This window comes from Delphinus delphis, chromosome 15 (genome assembly GCF_949987515.2).
Source record: "Delphinus delphis chromosome 15, mDelDel1.2, whole genome shotgun sequence".
NCBI classification, from domain to species: Eukaryota; Metazoa; Chordata; class Mammalia; order Artiodactyla; family Delphinidae; genus Delphinus; species Delphinus delphis.
Genome location: NC_082697.1, coordinates 80,846,850 through 80,865,107, shown reverse-complemented (window position 1 = coordinate 80,865,107; position 18,258 = coordinate 80,846,850). Strand labels below are relative to the sequence as shown.

General features: G+C 52.7%; 1 protein-coding gene across 1 annotated transcript in view; it reads left to right on the top strand.

The window, feature by feature from the left end:
- The window catches only part of MUC12 (mucin 12, cell surface associated), a 41,654-nt gene extending 25,654 nt beyond the window's left edge, over positions 1-16,000 (top strand). Inside the window, exons 2-12 of the mRNA XM_069541389.1 lie at positions 8,082-8,183; positions 8,642-8,769; positions 9,072-9,136; positions 11,626-11,777; positions 12,148-12,222; positions 12,314-12,476; positions 13,141-13,302; positions 13,606-13,608; positions 13,908-13,984; positions 15,652-15,740; positions 15,911-16,000. Of these exons, the coding sequence (XP_069397490.1) occupies positions 8,082-8,183; positions 8,642-8,769; positions 9,072-9,136; positions 11,626-11,777; positions 12,148-12,222; positions 12,314-12,476; positions 13,141-13,302; positions 13,606-13,608; positions 13,908-13,984; positions 15,652-15,740; positions 15,911-16,000 (1,106 nt within the window). The remainder of the gene's footprint in view (positions 1-8,081; positions 8,184-8,641; positions 8,770-9,071; positions 9,137-11,625; positions 11,778-12,147; positions 12,223-12,313; positions 12,477-13,140; positions 13,303-13,605; positions 13,609-13,907; positions 13,985-15,651; positions 15,741-15,910) is intronic.
- The last annotated feature ends 2,258 nt before the right edge of the window (positions 16,001-18,258 follow it).

The window sequence follows — 18,258 nt, the reverse complement described above, 5'->3', positions numbered from 1 at the left end:
CATTAAAATGGTATGACTCTGCCACGATCCCTGATGCACATTTTCAAAATTATCCTTTAGAAATATGACACTAAGCTAACGTCCATCAGCATCTTATTCCCCAACCAATACCAGCTACGTTACTTAACATCACAGAGGGGGGTGCAATGTGATAAGCTTACCAGTGAAGTTGACCATTTTCTTCTCATAGGCTCATTGGCCATGTACATTGTTTCTGTGGAGAATGTCTGTGTTTTTCCTTTGCTCAGCTTCCTGGTGGAACATCTTCTGACCCTGGAGGTTGACTTTGGGAAGGAGTTTGCTCAACTTCTCTGACGCATCCTTTGGGGATGACGTGACCACCGGAATCTCAGGCTGGGAAGGTTCTGAAGCTCTTCACAGGGCACAGTCTAGGGTGCCTTTTTCTTGTCCCTCCCAGAAATGAGTGAAAGCCTTGGGCATGGACGGGGCTGCTGCCGGGGAGGTGGGGGATACGGCAGAGCCCTTATCTTTTTTTTTTTTTTTTTTTGTGGTACGCGGGCCTCTCACTGTTGTGGCCTCTCCCGTTGCGGAGCACAGGCTCCGGACGCGCAGGCTCAGCGGCCATGGCTCACGGGCCTAGCCGCTCCGCGGCATGTGGGATCTTCCCGGACCGGGGCACGAACCCGTGTCCCCTGCATCAGCAGGCGGACTCTCAACCACTGCGCAACCAGGGAAGCCCCAGAGCCTTTATCTTGAGGGTCTCAGTTAGATAGTGAGCAGGAAAGAACAGCACCAGGGAGGAGAAGGGTGGTTAGGAGGCAGTGGTGTCTTAGGACCTGAAGGAGATGAGAAATTCCAGGAGGAAGGGCAGCCTGGTGAAAAGGACAGGGACTTGGGCACTCGAGCTGGTCGGCAACTATAGCGAAGACATGGGTGGCAGTAAAAGGGAGTAAATGGTGTGAATTCAGGAATAAAGATCAAAGACAGCCTGTCCAGAGGCCATGCCAACGAGTGTCCTGGCCTTCACTGGGGCCCCCGGCGTCCCACTATGTAACTGCCGTGGGCTCATCAGTCAATCTCCATGCCTCTGCCCTCACTGCCCTTCACTCCAGGGCTCTGCTCCCAAGGCACAGCTGTGATCATGGCCTTTTGCTGGATGTTCTCCACTGCTGCTGAGTCAAGTCCAGAGCTGGCTTCACACCCACCTTGCCAGCCTTCCTTCTGCCCCCTCTGGTCTCTCAGTATTTAGCTCCGCCCCAAACATGTACTCTGAGCTTCCACACATGCTGTTCCCCCCGCCTGAAAGGTTTTCTTTGCTCTTCGCCACTCGAGAAACCCTTTTCTTGTGCTAAAAGTAAAACTTACCTTCAGATTGTGCTTGAATTCTACCTTCCAGCTGGGTGAACTCGGAAAGTATTTAACCCTTAGACCCTCAATTCAGGTGTGAAACAGGAATATTCATGTCTACCTCCCAGGGTTACATTAAATAACTAAGAAGAAGTGTCAGGTAGACGTTGCAGTATTCATTCTCTCCTTTACTCAAGACGTGCTCATGCAGCAGCCTCTCTGGTTCAGGCTGAACGGGGCAGAAATGTTCTCTATGTCTCAGAGAGGGGCAGAGGGAATTACATACACAGTCATTGAGTTACAGTTGTGATATGGCTACACAGGAATTTGATAGGCCGCCAATAAATGTCACCTCTCCCCACCCCTATTTATTCTTTGTGACTCAGTTAGGGACACGATCATAAATTGCCTTTATATGCTTTCTCATTGTTTGACTTTCTCAGCAAAAATAGTCTACTTTTATAACTTAAAAAGTCCAGTAAAATTTGTAATGCCTAAGTCCACAAAACCCCTTCTTTTTAAAGAAGAAGGGAAAAAGACAGCTTCGATATTACTTTCTTTTCAAAGCCTTCTGAGAAAGGCAGAAGGGTGGTTCCCTCCCTCTCCCACCCTGTTGACTCCCACTGTCCCTTCAAATGGGCCTTGACTGCCCCCGAATTGCACTGGGGGGCCAGGACACCCCGTGAGGGGTAGGGGCTCATTTGTCCGCCAGCCTGGGTTTACTCTGAGCCCTGCTACCCTCTGCTTTGGGTTGACCAGAGGCCCCATGTGTGGTCTCTCTCTCTCTCTCTCTCTCTCTGAGCCTCTTCATACCCGAGCCCCAGGGAGGCCCCACCTCCACCCTTGGCAGCCTCTCAGCTCAGCCGCTTCTCTTCCCCATGCTGAATTAGGCAAAACCTAACTCTGTAGGCAGGAGAATTGGGCAAAACAAACATATCTACTGACTTAAAAACAACCAAGCAATCTTGTCAATTTTTTACATTGCTTTAGAATTCCACAAATCATAGGCATTATGCCACCTTTGACCCGAACTGCCTTAATCAACGATTTGATATCACTCTTCCCCTAATGTTCTTTTTCTTTTTAAAATTTTTTTTTATCTGCCTGCTCCTGGTCTTAGTTGCGGCACGCAGGATCTAGTTCCCTGACCAGGGATCGAACCTGGGACCCCTGCATTGGGACCATGGAGTCTTAGTCACTGGACCACCAGGGAAGTCTCTCCCTTAATGTTCTGATGGTAGCTCTGCAAAGCCAACGATCCAGAACTGTTGGTGTGAATGACATATCTTCGCTAATTGTCCACTACCCTGGCCTCCAGTCCTGGTCCAGCTCCCGGCCTCTCCCTGTGACTGTCTGCCTCTTTTAGGACCCTGTGAAAATGGGAGCGTCTGGGAGGGCGGAGGGTGCCACCGCCTTAACGGCCTCCACAGTCCTCTCTGCCAGGGGCCAAAGTCCACCTTCCTGAGAGGTGAGAAAGATGCAGCCCCAGGGCATCTTTGCAGAGGAGTGGGGGACCGACAGGAGGGACAGGCGGTCGCATGCCCTGCCCTCTCAAGGAGGTTTCTATACACCATCCTGTGGAATTCCTAATAATCCCTAGATTTATGGTACAATTGTCACAAAGATTCTATCCATATTCCATCTTATTCGTCTTATAGGCAGGGTGAAGAGGAGCCAGAGATTATAGTCCCAACTTCCATAGGAAAATAGAGTCTCACGTGTGCAGTCACATGTTCTTAGTGGCACAGAGAACACAGAAGAAGCCCTCCAGTCCCAGGGTGCAAGCCCAGCTCCCATTATCAGAGAGCTGCAGCCCATCGAGTGGGCTGTGGGACCAGGGTGGAGGAAGAGCTCATCTGGGCAGTCGCCGGGGTCCCAGGACAGCCAGGTAGTGGTGGTAGTATTCCAGGTAGAGTGGCTAGCCTCTGTGTAAGTATATCTGGAGAGAAAGGATAGGGAATGAATTATCCACAGTAATGGGTGACTGCCTTAGCTCTCCTGTTCCTCCTGGGTCAGTGGGAAGTGCTGGGGTAGAGGAGGAATCTCACATGTAAAGGATTGTGAAGAGAGATTTGTCAGACTAAGTGTCAGCCACATGACGGAAGGGGAGTGTGTGGCCTGCAGATCACAGAATGTGAGGGGCAAAAGGAATGTGCAGGGGGTGTGTGAGTACTAATATCAGCTTGAATTTATGCAGAGTGCCAAAGGAAATGAACATGTCTCTGGGTGCCTGGGAGGAATGTACAGGCAATATTGGGTAACAGTATACATATATATTTGATATGGAGGCATTCTTATTTAAGGTGTTTGCAGATGACACTGTGGGTTGAGAAAAATCATGTACACGTATATATGTGTATATATGTATATATGTGTGTGTGTGTGTATATATATGAACATACAGATTTGTCAAAATCCACAGCCATACAACTAACAATTCAAGTCATAAATCACATTAACCCCCAGAATATTAGCTAGTGATACTTTGCCCTATAAATAAACTACTATACTCAACAGAAGAGACAAAGGTCTAGATCACCATTGGTAAATTATCCATATCTACAGATGCCCCTGACATAGGGGCATCCTATACCCCTGAAAAGGAAAGCCGTGCTTCAGTGTCACAGGCTGACAAGCTATGTCCCAGGCAGCCTGGGACAGACTGCCATTAAACTCAGTAACAAAATCACATACCAAAGTATCATCTCTGAGTTTTCCCAATTCACGGTGTCATCTGCAAACACCTTAACCAAGAATGTCCACAAAACAAGTCCCGGTGACTCCTATACACTTCTAGTGGTGATGGACCGTCAGCCATAATTACTACCGGGCAATCCACTTTTCCTACAATACTCTAAGAATTATCAGTTCCATCTGCCACCTTCCATACTACTGATAATATAAGAGCTTCATCACCTTCTGGTTCTGGTGAATCAACCACCACTCAAGTCTTTGGACAAACAGCCATGACATTCACTAAAGAAACAATTCTCTAGACACGCTTCAGATTTGTTAACAACAGTCCTCCGACCACCTATACCGAAAGTGGTGGAAGAACTGCATCCCCTTCAAGTCCTCATCAACTGTCTACCACTTATTTTATTCCAGGAGAGACATCCACAACTTGCAATCCAAGTTCTGCTTCCAGCGAAAGCACTGTGAGTTCCACCACGACTTCCACTTGGTCAGAATCCACCATCTCTTCTGAGGGTTCCCACATCTCAGGCCTTCAGAGTTCCACCACCACTTTGGGCTGGACTGAATCCACAGTCTCTTCTGAGGGTTCCCCCACCAGAGGGGATGGAAGTTCCCCCACAAATTCTGGTTGGTCTGAGTCCACAGTCTCCTCTGAGGGTTCCCTCACCACAGCCACTGGGAGCTCCACCACCACGTCTGGTTGGTCTGAATCCACACTTTCTTATGAGGGTTCCCCAACCACAGGCTCTGGGAGTTCCACTACCACTTCTGGTGGGTCTGAATCCACAGTGTCTTCTGAGGATTCCCCCACCACAGGCCCTTGGAGCTCTGCCACCACTTCAGGTTGGTCTGAATCCACAGTCTCTTCTGAGGGTTCCCACACCACAGGCGCTGCAAGTTTAACCATCACTTCTGGTTGGTCTGAATCTGCCATCTCTTCTGAGGGTTCCCACACCAGAGGCTCTGGGAGTTCCACCACCACGTCTGGTTGGTCTGAATCCACACTCTCTTATGAGGGTTCCCCAACCACAGGCCCTGGGAGTTCCACTACCACTTCTGGTGGGTCTGAATCCAAAGTCTCTTCTGAGGATTCCCCCACCACAGGCCCTTGGAGTTCCTCTGCCACTTCTGGTGGGTCTGAATCCAAAGTCTCTTCTGAGGATTCCCCCACCACAGGCCCTTGGAGTTCCTCTGCCACTTCTGGTAGATCTGAATCCACAGTGTCTTCTGAGGGTTCCCACACCACAGGCCCTTGGAGCTTCACCACCACTCCTGGTTGGTCTGAATCCACTGTCTCTTCTGAGGGTTCCCCAAACACAGGACTTCAGAGTTCCACCACCATGTCTGGTTGGTCTGAATCCACAGTATCTTCTGAGAGTTTCCACACCACATATGTTGGTAGTTCCACCACTGCTTCTGGTTGGTCTGGATCCACAGTCCCCTCTGAGGGTTTCCTCACCACAGCCTCTGGGAGTTTCCCCACCAATTCTGGTTGGTCTGAATCCACTCTCTCTTCTGAGGCTTCCCCAACCATAGGCCTTCAGAGTTCTGCCACCAATTCTGGTTGGTCTGAATCCACAGTCTTTTCTGAGGGTTCCCACACCGCAGGTCTTCAGAATTCCACCACAACATATGGTTGGTCTAAATCCAGAGTGTCTTCTGAGGGCTTCCCCACCACAGTTGATGGGAATTCCACCACCACTTCTGGTTGGTCTGAATCCACAGTCTCTTCTGAGGAGTCCCCCACCACAGGCCTTTGGAGTTCTGCCACCACTTCAAGTTGGTCTGATTCCACAGTCTCTTATGGGGGTTCCCAAACAACAGGCCCTTGGAGTTCCACCGCCACTTCTGGTTGGTCTGAATCTACAGTGTCTTCTGAGGGTTCCCACACCACAGGTCCTTGGAGTTTCACCACCACTTCTGGTTGGTCTGAATCCACAGTCTCCTCTGAGCATTTCCTCACCACAGCCTCTGGGAGTTCCCTCACAAATTCTGGTTGGTCTGAATCCACCGTCTCTTCTGAGGCTTCCCCAACCACAGGCCTTCAGAGTTCCACCACCAACTCTGGTTGGTCTGAATCCACAGTCGCTTCTGAGGGTTCCCACACCACAGGCCCTCTGAGTTCCCCCACAAATTCTGGTTGGTCTGAATCCACAGTCTCTTCTGAGGGTTCCCCAATCACAGGGCCTGGGAGTTCCACCACCACTTTTGATGGGACTGAATTCTCAGCGTCTTCTGAGGGTTCCCACACCACAGCCACTGGGAGTTCCACCACCACTTCTAAATGGTCTGAATCCACAGTCTCTTCTGAGGGTTTCCACACCACAGTTGCTGGGATTTCTACAGCCCCATCAAGCAATGGAGAGACATTCACTGGCCCAGCTGGATCAAGACAGACTGCCACTGTTGTTACTCAGAAAACCACAGATCACAACACCATATCTGATTCTCCTCAGCTCATGGACTCACCTACAACAACAGTTTCTAAAGGGGATGGAAGTCTCGTGTCCACTTCACGTCCAGTTGAATCCATTACCACATCCAGTGGTGATGAACAAACAACGACATTTTATATTGAAACCACTGTGTCCACGACTCTCTCAGCGCCATCAACACACACACTCTCCTCTTACTCCTCATCTTCTACACCTTTAAGTTCTGAGCAACTTTCTACCACCACCTCCAGCACTGGACACAACACAACAGCAATTACTGAAATGCCCTCGGTCCTCACGACAATTTCCAAATCATCTAAATCAACCATTTCGTCTGGAACTTCCTATCCTGGGCATTATGGTAGCGTTGCTTCCTCTTCAAGCTCCAGCCAGCTGTTTACCACCCCCTCTGTCTCTGCACAGACAACCACAGGCCTCACCAAGGAAACCACATTGTCTACCTCTACTCCTGATTCATCAAAACCTACAGGTACCTTGAACAGCACTGTTACTGAAGGGAATGAAATTTCTGCTTCCACATCAAGGCCTAGAGAATCCTTAATCACTTCTGGTGGTTATGGACACATGACCACATCTTCTCCTCCAGGATCCACTTTCTACACAACCTCCACAGAGGGGTCCACACCATCATTCTCTACCCCTTCTTTGCATAGTACATACAATGCAAGTCCTTCCGCATTAAGCCCCAGTGAGATCTCTACCCACATTGTGGTCTCAGAACCTATCACCATGACTGCCAAAGAGGAGTCAACTTCTGGCTTTTCTCCTCCTCTGTCCTCCACTTCACCTGGCTCCACTGGTGCTCCAGTCCCTGGTTTCAGTACCATTTCAACTCTGCGTCCCCCACTCACTGGTACACCCAGTGAGTGACAACCCACTCTCCAGCTATGACAACAAGTAGGTCTCCTTGTTTGTCACTCTATGGGTTCCTCCTGCTCATCTTCCCTTATCAGCTAATCAGTTTTGTACTCCTTGTGATGTTGTTCCACACTTCCAGTGCCTTTTTGTTACCAATGTAGATCATCCAGGCAGATGATGTTGCTCCCTTTTGATTTGTAGGGCCCTTGTTTTCTTTGTGTGTCCTCTATTTTTTTAAAATTTATTTATTTTATTTTTGGCTGCTTTGGGTCTTTCCTGATGCACGCAGCCTTTCTCTAGCTGTGGCGAACCAGGGCTACTCTTCGCTGCGGTGTGTGGGCCTCTCCTGTCACGGAGCACGGGCTCTAGGCTCACGGGCTTCAGTAGCTGTGGCTCGCGGGCTCAGTAGTTGTGGCACACGGGCTTAGTTGCTCCACGGCACGTGGGATCTTCCCAGACCAGGGCTCAAACTCGTGCCCCCTGCATTGGCAGGCGGACTCCCAACCACTGTGCCACCAGGGAAGCCCCTTTGTGTGTCCTCTTTTATCTCTTGCTTCCTTCCTCTCTGTTGTCCCTCTTCCTTTCCCTACTCTCTCCTGGGGGTTGAGGTGGTGACAAATGGATCTCGGTTGCTGCATGATCATCTGGTCCCATCCCCATCTTTCAATGCAGTGTCTGAACGATGGGACTTGGAATAGGAGTCAATGTTTTTGTGTTTTGGGCTTCCATGGTAACCTCTGTGAATGTTCTACCCCTTCTCAGGGCAGTGCTACAATGGGGCCACTTGGAACGGAGAAGAATGTGCCTGTACCGAAGGCTACTTTGGTTACCAGTGTCAGTCCCTCTTGGAATACTTATTCATAGGTAAAGACCTTTCCTGAGACTTGTAGATCATCCCCACATCCCTTAACCACTTAAAATAGGAGGGCAGCACTGGAAGGATCATTTGCTACCACTGCTTAATTGTGCAGGTAGAGGAGAAAATGTGACTTTCACCCAGACCAAAACGCAGGTAGAACATGGACCTTCTGCCTCCCCCTTCTGGGTCCTTTTCACTAGCTAACCTGCCTCTCTCATCAGGATGATCATCTAGAGGCCTCCATTTAGGTGTCACTGGGTTGTGATCCTGGCCACTAGCTCTTCCTGGTATACAGAGGCAAGGGGCAGAAGTTTCAGCAACTCCTACCTGCCTTTTGAGTTTCCATCCTCCCTCCTACACACTTCCTCTACTTCCCCAAAACCAATAGATGAAGAATTAACTAATCCTGCAAGGCATTACTGGGAGGTTGCTGTCTCATGCATAATGTGTCCTCTTCCCACAGAAGTCCCAGAAAAAATCAATGCCACTGTAGAACTGAGAGTGAAAGTAACTAACAGAAATTTCACAGAAGACCTAAATAACATATCCTCCCATACATACCTGAATTTTGTTCAACTATTCAAGAGTCAGGTAAGAGCAGAGGAAGCCTAGATTCACCAATGTGAGAGGGGATGCCAGGGCTCATCTTGACTTACTGTTCAGGGCTTCTCAGCTCTTGGGTCCCTTCAGCCTAAGTCCTGAGAGGGGGGCGGTTCCTCTGAGAGCCTCCTTCCTTGAGCCATACCCCTCCAACACATCCTGGAAGAGGGAACATCCCTCTGCCTTCCCTTCCTTCTTTCCTATGGGCTAATACAGGGGCTCCTTGGGGAAGGAGAACAGGGGCTGCTGCACACTCCAGGCTTCTATGAGCTCAGCTGTCTTGTTTCTTTCAGATGGATAAAGCTTACAGGAGCGAAGACTTTCCACAATACAGAGGCGTGATCATTAGGAAACTACTGTGAGTATGGGGGTGGAGAGATTTATAGACTATGGGAAGCTCCTTCTCTCTTGCCTGCTCTCCTGTCTCCTCCTATCATGAATGATTCGAGTATCAGTACCTGGCTGGGTCAAAAAGGCCCCCAGCTAGAAGGCAACACCTGAGGGCTCTGAGACCATGCATTCATTCATTCAGCACTCATCCAAGTAACAAACTAGTATTGAAAGCCTACCCTGTGCTAGGTGCTGGGAGCACAGCGGTTCTGGTCTTCATGGAGCTTAGAGTGGCAGAACACAGGTAGCAGAATGGCTGTGCAGTCTGTCTAGAATTATGGTAAGGGACACACAAGGTGCAGTGGGAGAGGTCCTGAATGCAAGCTCAGTGAGATGGAGGGAAATCCTCCTGGAGGAAGTGACAGCTAAGCTGAGGCTTGAAGGATGAGAAGAAATGAGCCAAGTAGAAGGAAAGGAGGAGGAGAGTGTTACAAGAGGAAATCAATGACGATGAGCCTAGAGGTGAGAGAAAGGAGGGTAGATTCCAAGAACATAAAGCACACTTGGCTGCTTGAGGAAAAAGGGGTCATGGTGGGAGAGGAGGTTAGAAAGGTAACCTGTGCCAAGCTATTTAGATGTGAAGCATCAGCAATTGTGGCCCATTGGGATAGTATCCGATTTGCACTGCAGACAACTCAATTTGGCTACAGGGCTGAGAATGGGTGGACAGAGGAGGGAGATGATAGCAGCCTGGACCTGAGAGGTGATAATGAAGAAGAAAAGTATCCAGTGTGAAAGGTCTTTAGGGGGCAGGACCAGCAGATCATGGGAGTTTGATGGGTGTTTTGAGAAAAGGAGGAATGACACCAGATTTCTGGGCTTCTGGGAGTGCGGGGTGCCCTTTGCTGAAATGAGGAACATAAGGAAGAGCAGAATGGGAGACGAAGATGATGAGTTTGGCCTGGGGGCCCAGCCACGTGGAGTGGCTGAGTGATGGAGCAGCTGATGGTCAAACATGGGATAGGAAGGGTCTACAGTGGAGGCACTGGTGTTGGCATCCCTAGATAGACATCGCTGGAAGCCCTGGGAGTAGACCAGATGGCCGGGGCCGTCGTCACAGCACAAAAGCAAAGATGTACCAGGGAAGGAGCATGGGAAGCCCCAACATTGAAAGGATAGGCAGGAGAATCAGAACTCTGAGAGGAGAGTGCAAAGAAGCAGACAGAGGGGTGGGAAGGGAGCCTGGGGGTGTCAGGTCCCAACATGTCCAGGGCCCTTTGGGTTCCATAGCCTAGTGTCCTCCACCCCCACCCAGCATCAGAGCCATTGTCTCCATCTCCCTTCTGGCTCAGGATTTTGTTGTTTCAAGTCCTCCTGGGTCCTGCTCCTGAATTCTCTGTCACAATGGCTGTGACTAGTGATGGACCTTGTCTCAAGTTCTCTCTTCTGAGAGCATTGCTGACTGTCTAACAAGAAGCTTCTGGGTTGAAATCCAACGTTTCTAAAGCAACTTCATGTTTCTTCATTTCTGAACGCTTACTTTTTTGGTTTTGAAAATATAATCCAATAGCTTCTACTTTACATTTTTTAATTAAAAATTTTTTCATTGTAGTAAAATACCCATAACATAAAATCTGCCATTAACCACTGAATTCGCCATTTTAAGTGTACGGTTCAGTAGCGTTAAGTCCATCCACATTGTTGTGAAACCACCACCGTCCTTCTCCAGAACCTTTTCATCTTCCCAAACTGAAGCTCTGTCGCCATTCAACAATAACTCCCAATTCCTCCTCATCCCACCCCTGGCAATTACCACGTTACCTTCTGTCTCTACAAATTTGATTACTCCAGGGACCTCATATTACGACTCATAAATACTCATAGAGTAGTTGTTTTTTGCGACTGGCTTATTTCACTTAGCATAATGTCCTCAAGGTTCATGCATGTTGTAGCATGTCTCAAAATTTCCTTCCTTTTTGAGGCTGAATAATATTCCATTGTAGGTACAGACTACATTTTGTTTATTCATTCATCCACTGATGGGCACTTAAATTGCTTTCACCATTTAGTTTTTATGAATAACACTGCGATGAACATGGGTGTACAAATATTTCTTCCTGCCTCTGCTTTCAATTCTTTGGGCTAGATGCCCAGAGGTGGAATTGCTGGACCCTATGGTTATTCTGTTTTTAAGTTTTTGAGGAACCATCATACTGTTTTCCACAGTGGCCGCACCATTCTACATTCCCACCAACGATGCACGAGGGTTCAATTTCTCCACATCTTTGCCCAACAGCTTCCATTTTTAGGAATGAATTCCACCCATTGGCATATATTGTTATCACAGGTTTACTCTGTAGCCTCCCTCTAGGTTGTTACCTGCTGGAGGGAAGAGTCTCTATTCTGTCCTGCCTCTGGGACATATGGCTAATTGTTTCTCATCATCTCTCTTGCTTCTTGGGCCCTGCTTGCTGGGAGGGCGGGCAACACAGGGTAGCTGACGATTCCTAATTCCAGCAAAGGCAGCGTCGTGGTGGAACATGTAGTCGTCATGGAGGCAAACTTCACTTCAGAGTTTCAGGAGCTGTTTGCAAACCTCACTAAGATCATAAAGGCCAAGGTTATGAATGAGACCGGAAAGCTACCCAGTAATTCTGAAGCGTGCAAAAGTAAGCCCATCTAAAACCCCTTGATGTTGGTGGGGAAAGGATGGGAGGGGTCGCTTAGGGAGGTCTCAGCCTCATCCCCACACCTCACCTCTCTCCTCTCTTCCGGAGCTCCAGAGACCTCCCTCCCCAGCAGTCAAGCCCGGATACCTTCCGCAGACTCTGTGCTGCTGCCAGCAGTCCCTCCCAGTCCCGGGCTGAGGTTGTCACCAGCCCTAATGTCCCCATCTGAGCAAGCTCACAGGCCCAGCTGCATCTGGGGATGGCCAAGATCCTACTAGCCTTGTTCCCAGCAAGGAGGAGGGGAAGGCTGGCTGCCCCCAGGGGGCAGAGGCGCCATATCTATTTTGTTCTTTCCCACCACCCTGGGCAGACATCTCATTCCTGTGCTACAATGAGAAGGACACCTTCGTGAATGAGACCGTGAAGCTCGGCTTTGACCTGCAAGGTAAGCAGCTCCGCAGAGTGTGGATGGTAAACCTGAGGGCTAGAGGGCGTGTTCACCAGGCTGACGCTTCCTGCCCGCCCCCCACCCCCAGGGCAATGCACTCAGAAAGTTGCGAAGGAATTCGCCCAATTCTACTACGTGGATGATCTGAATGGGAAGCTGGCCTGTGTGACCAAGTGCACCCTGGGGACGAAGTCGCAAATGAACTGTCACCACGGCAGGTGCCAGCTTCAGCGAAGTGGCCCCCGTTGCCTGTGAGCCTCTACCCTCTCTGGTGGCAGGGCCCCACTCTCCCCGACAGTCACCCAAGGGGGCAGGGTGGGAGTGGGCAGAGCTCGCAAGGCACCCCCTCCCCCCTCCTCTACATCCCTCTTTCTTCTACCCAGGTCTCCCATCTTCCACCCCACCAGAGGGAGAGGGAGGCGCAGATTACAGACAGGCATCGTAGCACTGAGCAAGCCCCTTCCTGAAAAAGTTCCAGTTACCAATTTCCAAATCTGTATCCATGGATCTCATCTCCATCTGTCATTCGTTTCCCTGACACCATCCCAGCCACCGTGCCATTGTCACCTCCCGCTGTAGCTGGGACGCGACACTCGGGAGATCATAAATTAAAGTACAAAGTATAAAACACGGTAACAGGCTGTCGAAGTGCCAACTACTTAGTGTTTAGATGGGTGAACATCACGTGTTTGGGACGAGGTACCGGCGCTCTCGGATTCTGAATTCCTGCTCCGCAGATCTGTGGTCCCTGCACACCCTCCCCGCCCCTTAGCCTTGAGAGTCAGGGAGAGCACCCGGCAACTGTCCTCAGAGGGAGAGCTGGTTTCCTGTGCTTTGACATTAATTTTTTTCTTTCGGGAGACTGGGTGGGTGAGGGATGCTGGTGGGCTGGCCTGAGCTTGTGTGTGTCCCCAGGTGCCTGAACTCGGACACGCACTGGCACTGGGGAGAAAGCTGTGAATTCAGCACCAGCAAGAGCATGGCGTATGGGATCGTAGGGGCCGTGGTGGTGCTACTGGTGGTCTCGGTGGTGGTCCTGGCCATCTCACTCAGGCAATCCCAGAGAAAACTGCACAGGTGAGCTTCTGGGGCTGGAGCGGGGCCTGGGGAGAGGGGACCACAGTCAGAATAACCTGAGGCTCTGCTCCTTCCAGCTGAGCAGTCAGCTGAGGCCCAGGGCAGCCTGCTGATCTGACAGGACATGTCTGTTTGGCGGAGAAATGGAAACAAAAACATATGTACTGGAATTGGATTATGTAATGAAATTACCTGGTGCTTCTTATCACCTTGGCTTCCCTAGAGCAACACCGTCACACTCGGACACTGGGAAAGACCGCCGTCGCTTTCCCCCAATTGTAAAATGCGTAAGATCCACCCGAGAAGGTTGAGTAATGCTCAGCACAGCACCTGGCCGGCAATCGAAGGGAACTGCCCTGACTCTAGCCCAATGCCCCCATCTCACAGATAAGGACACTGAGGCCCACTGAGGAGTTGGGGGGGCCAGGCCGTGGTGACATCCCCAGGAATGCTTTTTGTTTTCTGCCGCTGTTGCTGGGGGCAGTCTCCTCCCTGACTCAGGGCTTGGCCAGGACAGCCCCTTCCGGAAGCCCGAGGTTCAGAGGCCTCTGAGCCCCCTCCCCTGCCTCTCTGCCATGGGCTGCTCACGGCATTTCTGTTGGCAGGCAAGAGAACAACCTGTCTCGAGACTGGCAAGAAGAAGATGTCCTTGTCAGCTTCCAGAGCGCCGGCGTCTGGGAAGGTAGATCTCGTCAGGGGCCAGGACGGGGCAGGCTGGAGGGTGTAGAAGTGCCAAAGTCGGGCTCAGTGGGGTTGTGGGTGACACGCGCGCACATCCTGCCAGGTCGCCCCACCTCTGCTGCAGAAGCCAGGCTCCTCTGCAGCCTCCTGACCCCGAGCCTCCACGGGCAGCCCCTGCTGACCCTCCGGCCTTTTCTCGCTCCTCCCCGTCAGGTTCCGTGCACTCCAGTCTGTGGCCCATGCCTTTGCATAGACTGGGCTGCTTCCGGTGGTCTGAGTCTCTGCGCACCCGCATCCCACCCTGTTTCCAAAATCCGGTTCATGAGCTGCCCCTCCGTGGAGCTCCGCGTGGGTTCAGCCTGCTCTGGCTCCCAGAGCTGCTCCCAGCCCTGCACCCAGCTGCGGTGGAAAAACCTTCCCAGTACTTCCTGACAAACATGATGGAGGGATTCCAGGGATGGCTGAGAGCCTGATCCTGCCCTCGGAGGCCACCCCCAGCACACCAGACGCACACAGTTAATAGGATGATAGGGCCATGGCCAGGGCTTGACGGGGCATAGATATACCTGCACCAGCCCAGCGTGGGGCGGGGGTCAGACAAGACGGCGGAGGGGCATCCCCTGAGCTGAGAGCCAGGGCAGTGGTGGGGAGTAAGCCATGTGTCTCCTGCTCCCATGAACATACAGCCCAGTGGGCAGCGAGGCCTTGTCCCATGATGGGAAGGGAAAGGGCTTTCCCGGCAGGGGTCCCTACTTAAGAAAGGACATGGAGGTGGGAAAGAGCACGGTCTATGGGGGGGGTCTGACCCCCCAAGGGCGGGTCAGTGGGACGGGAGAATGACAGGGCCAGGTCAAGGCTGGTCAGTGGGCCATGATGGGGGGACACACAGGAGGGGCTTTAAGGGAGGGGGACTAGACTTCGTTTTGAGCAGCTCACTCAGGAGGATCTAAGCGGGACAGCATGAAAGTGGGGAGTCCAGGGAGGGAGAAGCACAGTACCACAGGTGAGGGACGATGAGGCTGAGTGGGGGTGGCATAGACCGGGAGGCGTGGACAGCAGATGACATAGCTCAGATGCCAGTGAGTCAGGCAGGGCGTGTTGTTTGCAGGCTCTGGGCGGGGATGACGGGGCGCAGTGGGGAGAAGCAGCAGGTGGGTCGCGCTGGGCGGGGGTGGGAGGGCAGGGTACAGGGAGGGGGAGGCACCCCAGATCTGGCCAGTCCGAAGCCTGGGGACAGGCCTGCGGCCTGTGGGCAGCACTGGGGGTCAGCCTAGCCCACGGTGGGGAGACAGTGGGCGAGGAAGGCAGGTGGAGGGCCGCGCGGGGGATCTTGAAGGAAGCAGAAGGGGAATGTTCTGGAAGATGCCAGGAGGACCCGGAGCCTGGGGCCCCTGCTCACCAGCCACGACTTTTGACCCCAGAGCATGTCGGAGGGCTGCCGCTCTGGTGCCCTCCTGTTCCCGCGTGACCCTGGGCCAGCTCCCCAGGTCCCCTCCCGAGCCTCGGACAAGCTGTGCTGCTGGGAGGACGGATGGGCAGTGGGAAGGGAGTTTAGGGCAGCTCTGGGGCTGACTCTTCAGAGCTGGTCCTTTTACTGGAAAAAAACCCTCCTCTGGGCGTCTTTGGCTTCCCCCAGGCTCACTCTCACCCCAGTACCTCTCCCTACAGGTCAGAATCTGCAGGGGGACACGTTTGGCCTTGAAAATGTCTACAGACACTTCCAGCCTTCCCTGCAGAACGTGGACCCCAGCACAGAGGTGACTCAGGAGCTACCCCCCCCCCAGCTAGGGGCTGCTCCCCTGTCCCCCACCCCCTGGGGCTGCCTGGGGAGGGCGGGGCACCCTCGGCCCAGAGGGCAGGTCGCTCCCCGGGGACGCAGCCATCACTACTGGCCCCTCAGCGGTACCTCCTCTCTCCCACCCCCCAGCTCCACATTCAGAGGCCCACGGTGGTGACAGCTGCTCAGAGAGGGGGACAGGGGCTCTCACCCCTCACCCAGATCTGGACGACGAGATAGCGGCTGACAGAGCCCTCCACAGGTCCCGGGGCCGCCAAGAGGAATCAGACGTCAGGCCCAAGGACAGTCCTCTCAGGGCTGCTGGGTTTGCCCCATCCCCACTGTTGTGACCACCCTCTGCTCCCTTGCCCTCCATCCAGGAGCCCCAAGGCATCTTGTTTGCTCTATGGTGACACCCACTCTGGAATTTCCTACCATAAAAGAGCAAGTCTTAGGGCTTCCCTGGTGGCGCAGTGGTTGAGAGTCCGCCTGCCGATGCAGGGGACACGGGTTCGTGCCCCGGTCCGGGAAGATCCCACATGCCGCGGAGTGGCTGGGCCCGTGAGCCATGGCCGCTAAGCCTGCGCGTCCAGAGCCTGTGCTCCGCAATGGGAGAGGCCACAACAGTGAGAGGCCTGCGTTCCGCAAAAAAAAAAAAAAAAAAAAAAAGAGCAAGTCTTAAAGTGCAGAGTGTAGCCTGAGTGGTCTCCTCCCCTCCCCTGCAGGGCAGGGGCCTGGTTGCAGGCCTGCATGTCTGGGAGGGTCCTTCTCAAGAGAGCACTCCTTCCAAGGTTGGAGGCTCGGCCCCTTCCTGTGCCCCACATGTGGGGCAGTGAGCCCTTTGTCTGCTCCAAGCAGGGGCAGTGGCGGGCCCACCTCTGCCTGAGGTCTCTGCGGCCGAGAGTGGACCTAGGGCCCAGGGAGGGGGGGAGCCCCCAGAAAGGCCAAAGAGTGAGTGCTTTGCCCTGCTGACCTTGAGAGGGGCCTAGGTCACTCCAGATGACCAGAGGGGCTGTGCTTACCTGTGAACCCACAGACCCAAGAACTCTCAGCCATCCTGGGACTGGGCACTGGCCCAGCTGCGTCCATGACCTGCACCCTGTGACCTGGTGGGGTACCCATAGCGGCAGTAAAGCTGGCTTGAGAAGAGGGGAGAGGGGTCTCATTCCCTGGGGCTGGAGTCGAAAGCAGGGCACCCTTCCCCTCGGAGGCTCAGGCCCACCCTCTCCTCCACCTTCCACCTCCCTCCCGGGGTCCCATTAGCTCTTCCAGGCTGCTTCAGGCCCTGTGCCTGTCCCTTCAGAGCAATGGCAAATCTGATGGCCTGTGTGCCTATGTGCTGCCCAGCCAGGGAGGGGCTCCCCTTCCCTCTGCCCTTTGGCCTGGAACAGAGCTGAACCTCCAGTCATTAGTGAAGCGTCCACGCTTCCTCAGATGACCCCCAGCTCTCCGGTGTCTCAGGATCAAAGGGCTTGGGGCCCATTTATTTCTGGAATTTCTTGACCGACTTTCATTTCGCCAATTCCCGAAAGGGAGTAAGGCAGGTATGCTGCCTTCCAGACTCAGTCGCCAGTCTCCAAAGTCGAGACTGGTGACAATGACACTCTGCCTGCTGCCTCTGGTCCTTCAGCTCCCACCCCCACATGGTGAATGACGCCCGCCCACCCACTGCCCTCACAGCCCCAGCCCTACCATCTCCTGGACCTGCCCACGCCTAGGGAGGGCTGTGTCTTGGGGCCACAGTTGGGGGTACCCTCAGCCTCCTGCCCCTTGCCTACTCCTCTCCCCTCCCCTGTGAGATTTGGGGGAAGAGCCAGGGCTTTGGGGCTCATCTGAGTTAGCCTTATCCTCTCTGAGCCTCAGTTTCTGCTCCAGAAAGTGAGAATAAGAAAACTGACTTGCGGACTTCCCTGGTGGTGCAGTGGATAAGACTCCACACTCCCAATGCAGGGGACCCAGGTTCAATCTCTGGACAGGGAACTAGATCTTACATGCGTGCCACAACTAAGAGTTCGAATGCCACAACTAAGGAGCCCTGGAGCCACAACTAAGGAGCCCGCCTGCCTCAACTAAGACCTGGTGCAGGGCTTCCCTGGTGGCGCAGTGGTTAAGAATCTGCCTGCCAATGCAGGGGATACGGGTTTGAGCCCTGGTCCGGGAAGATCCCACATGCCGCGGAGCAACTAAACCCGTGCGCCACAACTACTGAGCCTGTGTACCACAACTACTGAAAGCCCTTCAGGGCTTCAGCAGGTACAGCCCCTTATTTATTTTTTAAAATAAACATTAAAAAAAGAAAAAGAAAAAGAAAACTGACTTGTCAGGGATGGAGAATCAGACAGAATGCCCCAGTCATGATCCGTGGCACATGACGGCTGTTCAGTCAATGGTAGGGTCTGTCCTTACCCCGCGAATATGCCCCTCCAACTCCCTCCAACCCCCCTGCCCCAGATACCCGGGGCTCTCCCTTACATGACACAAGACAAATGTCTTACATC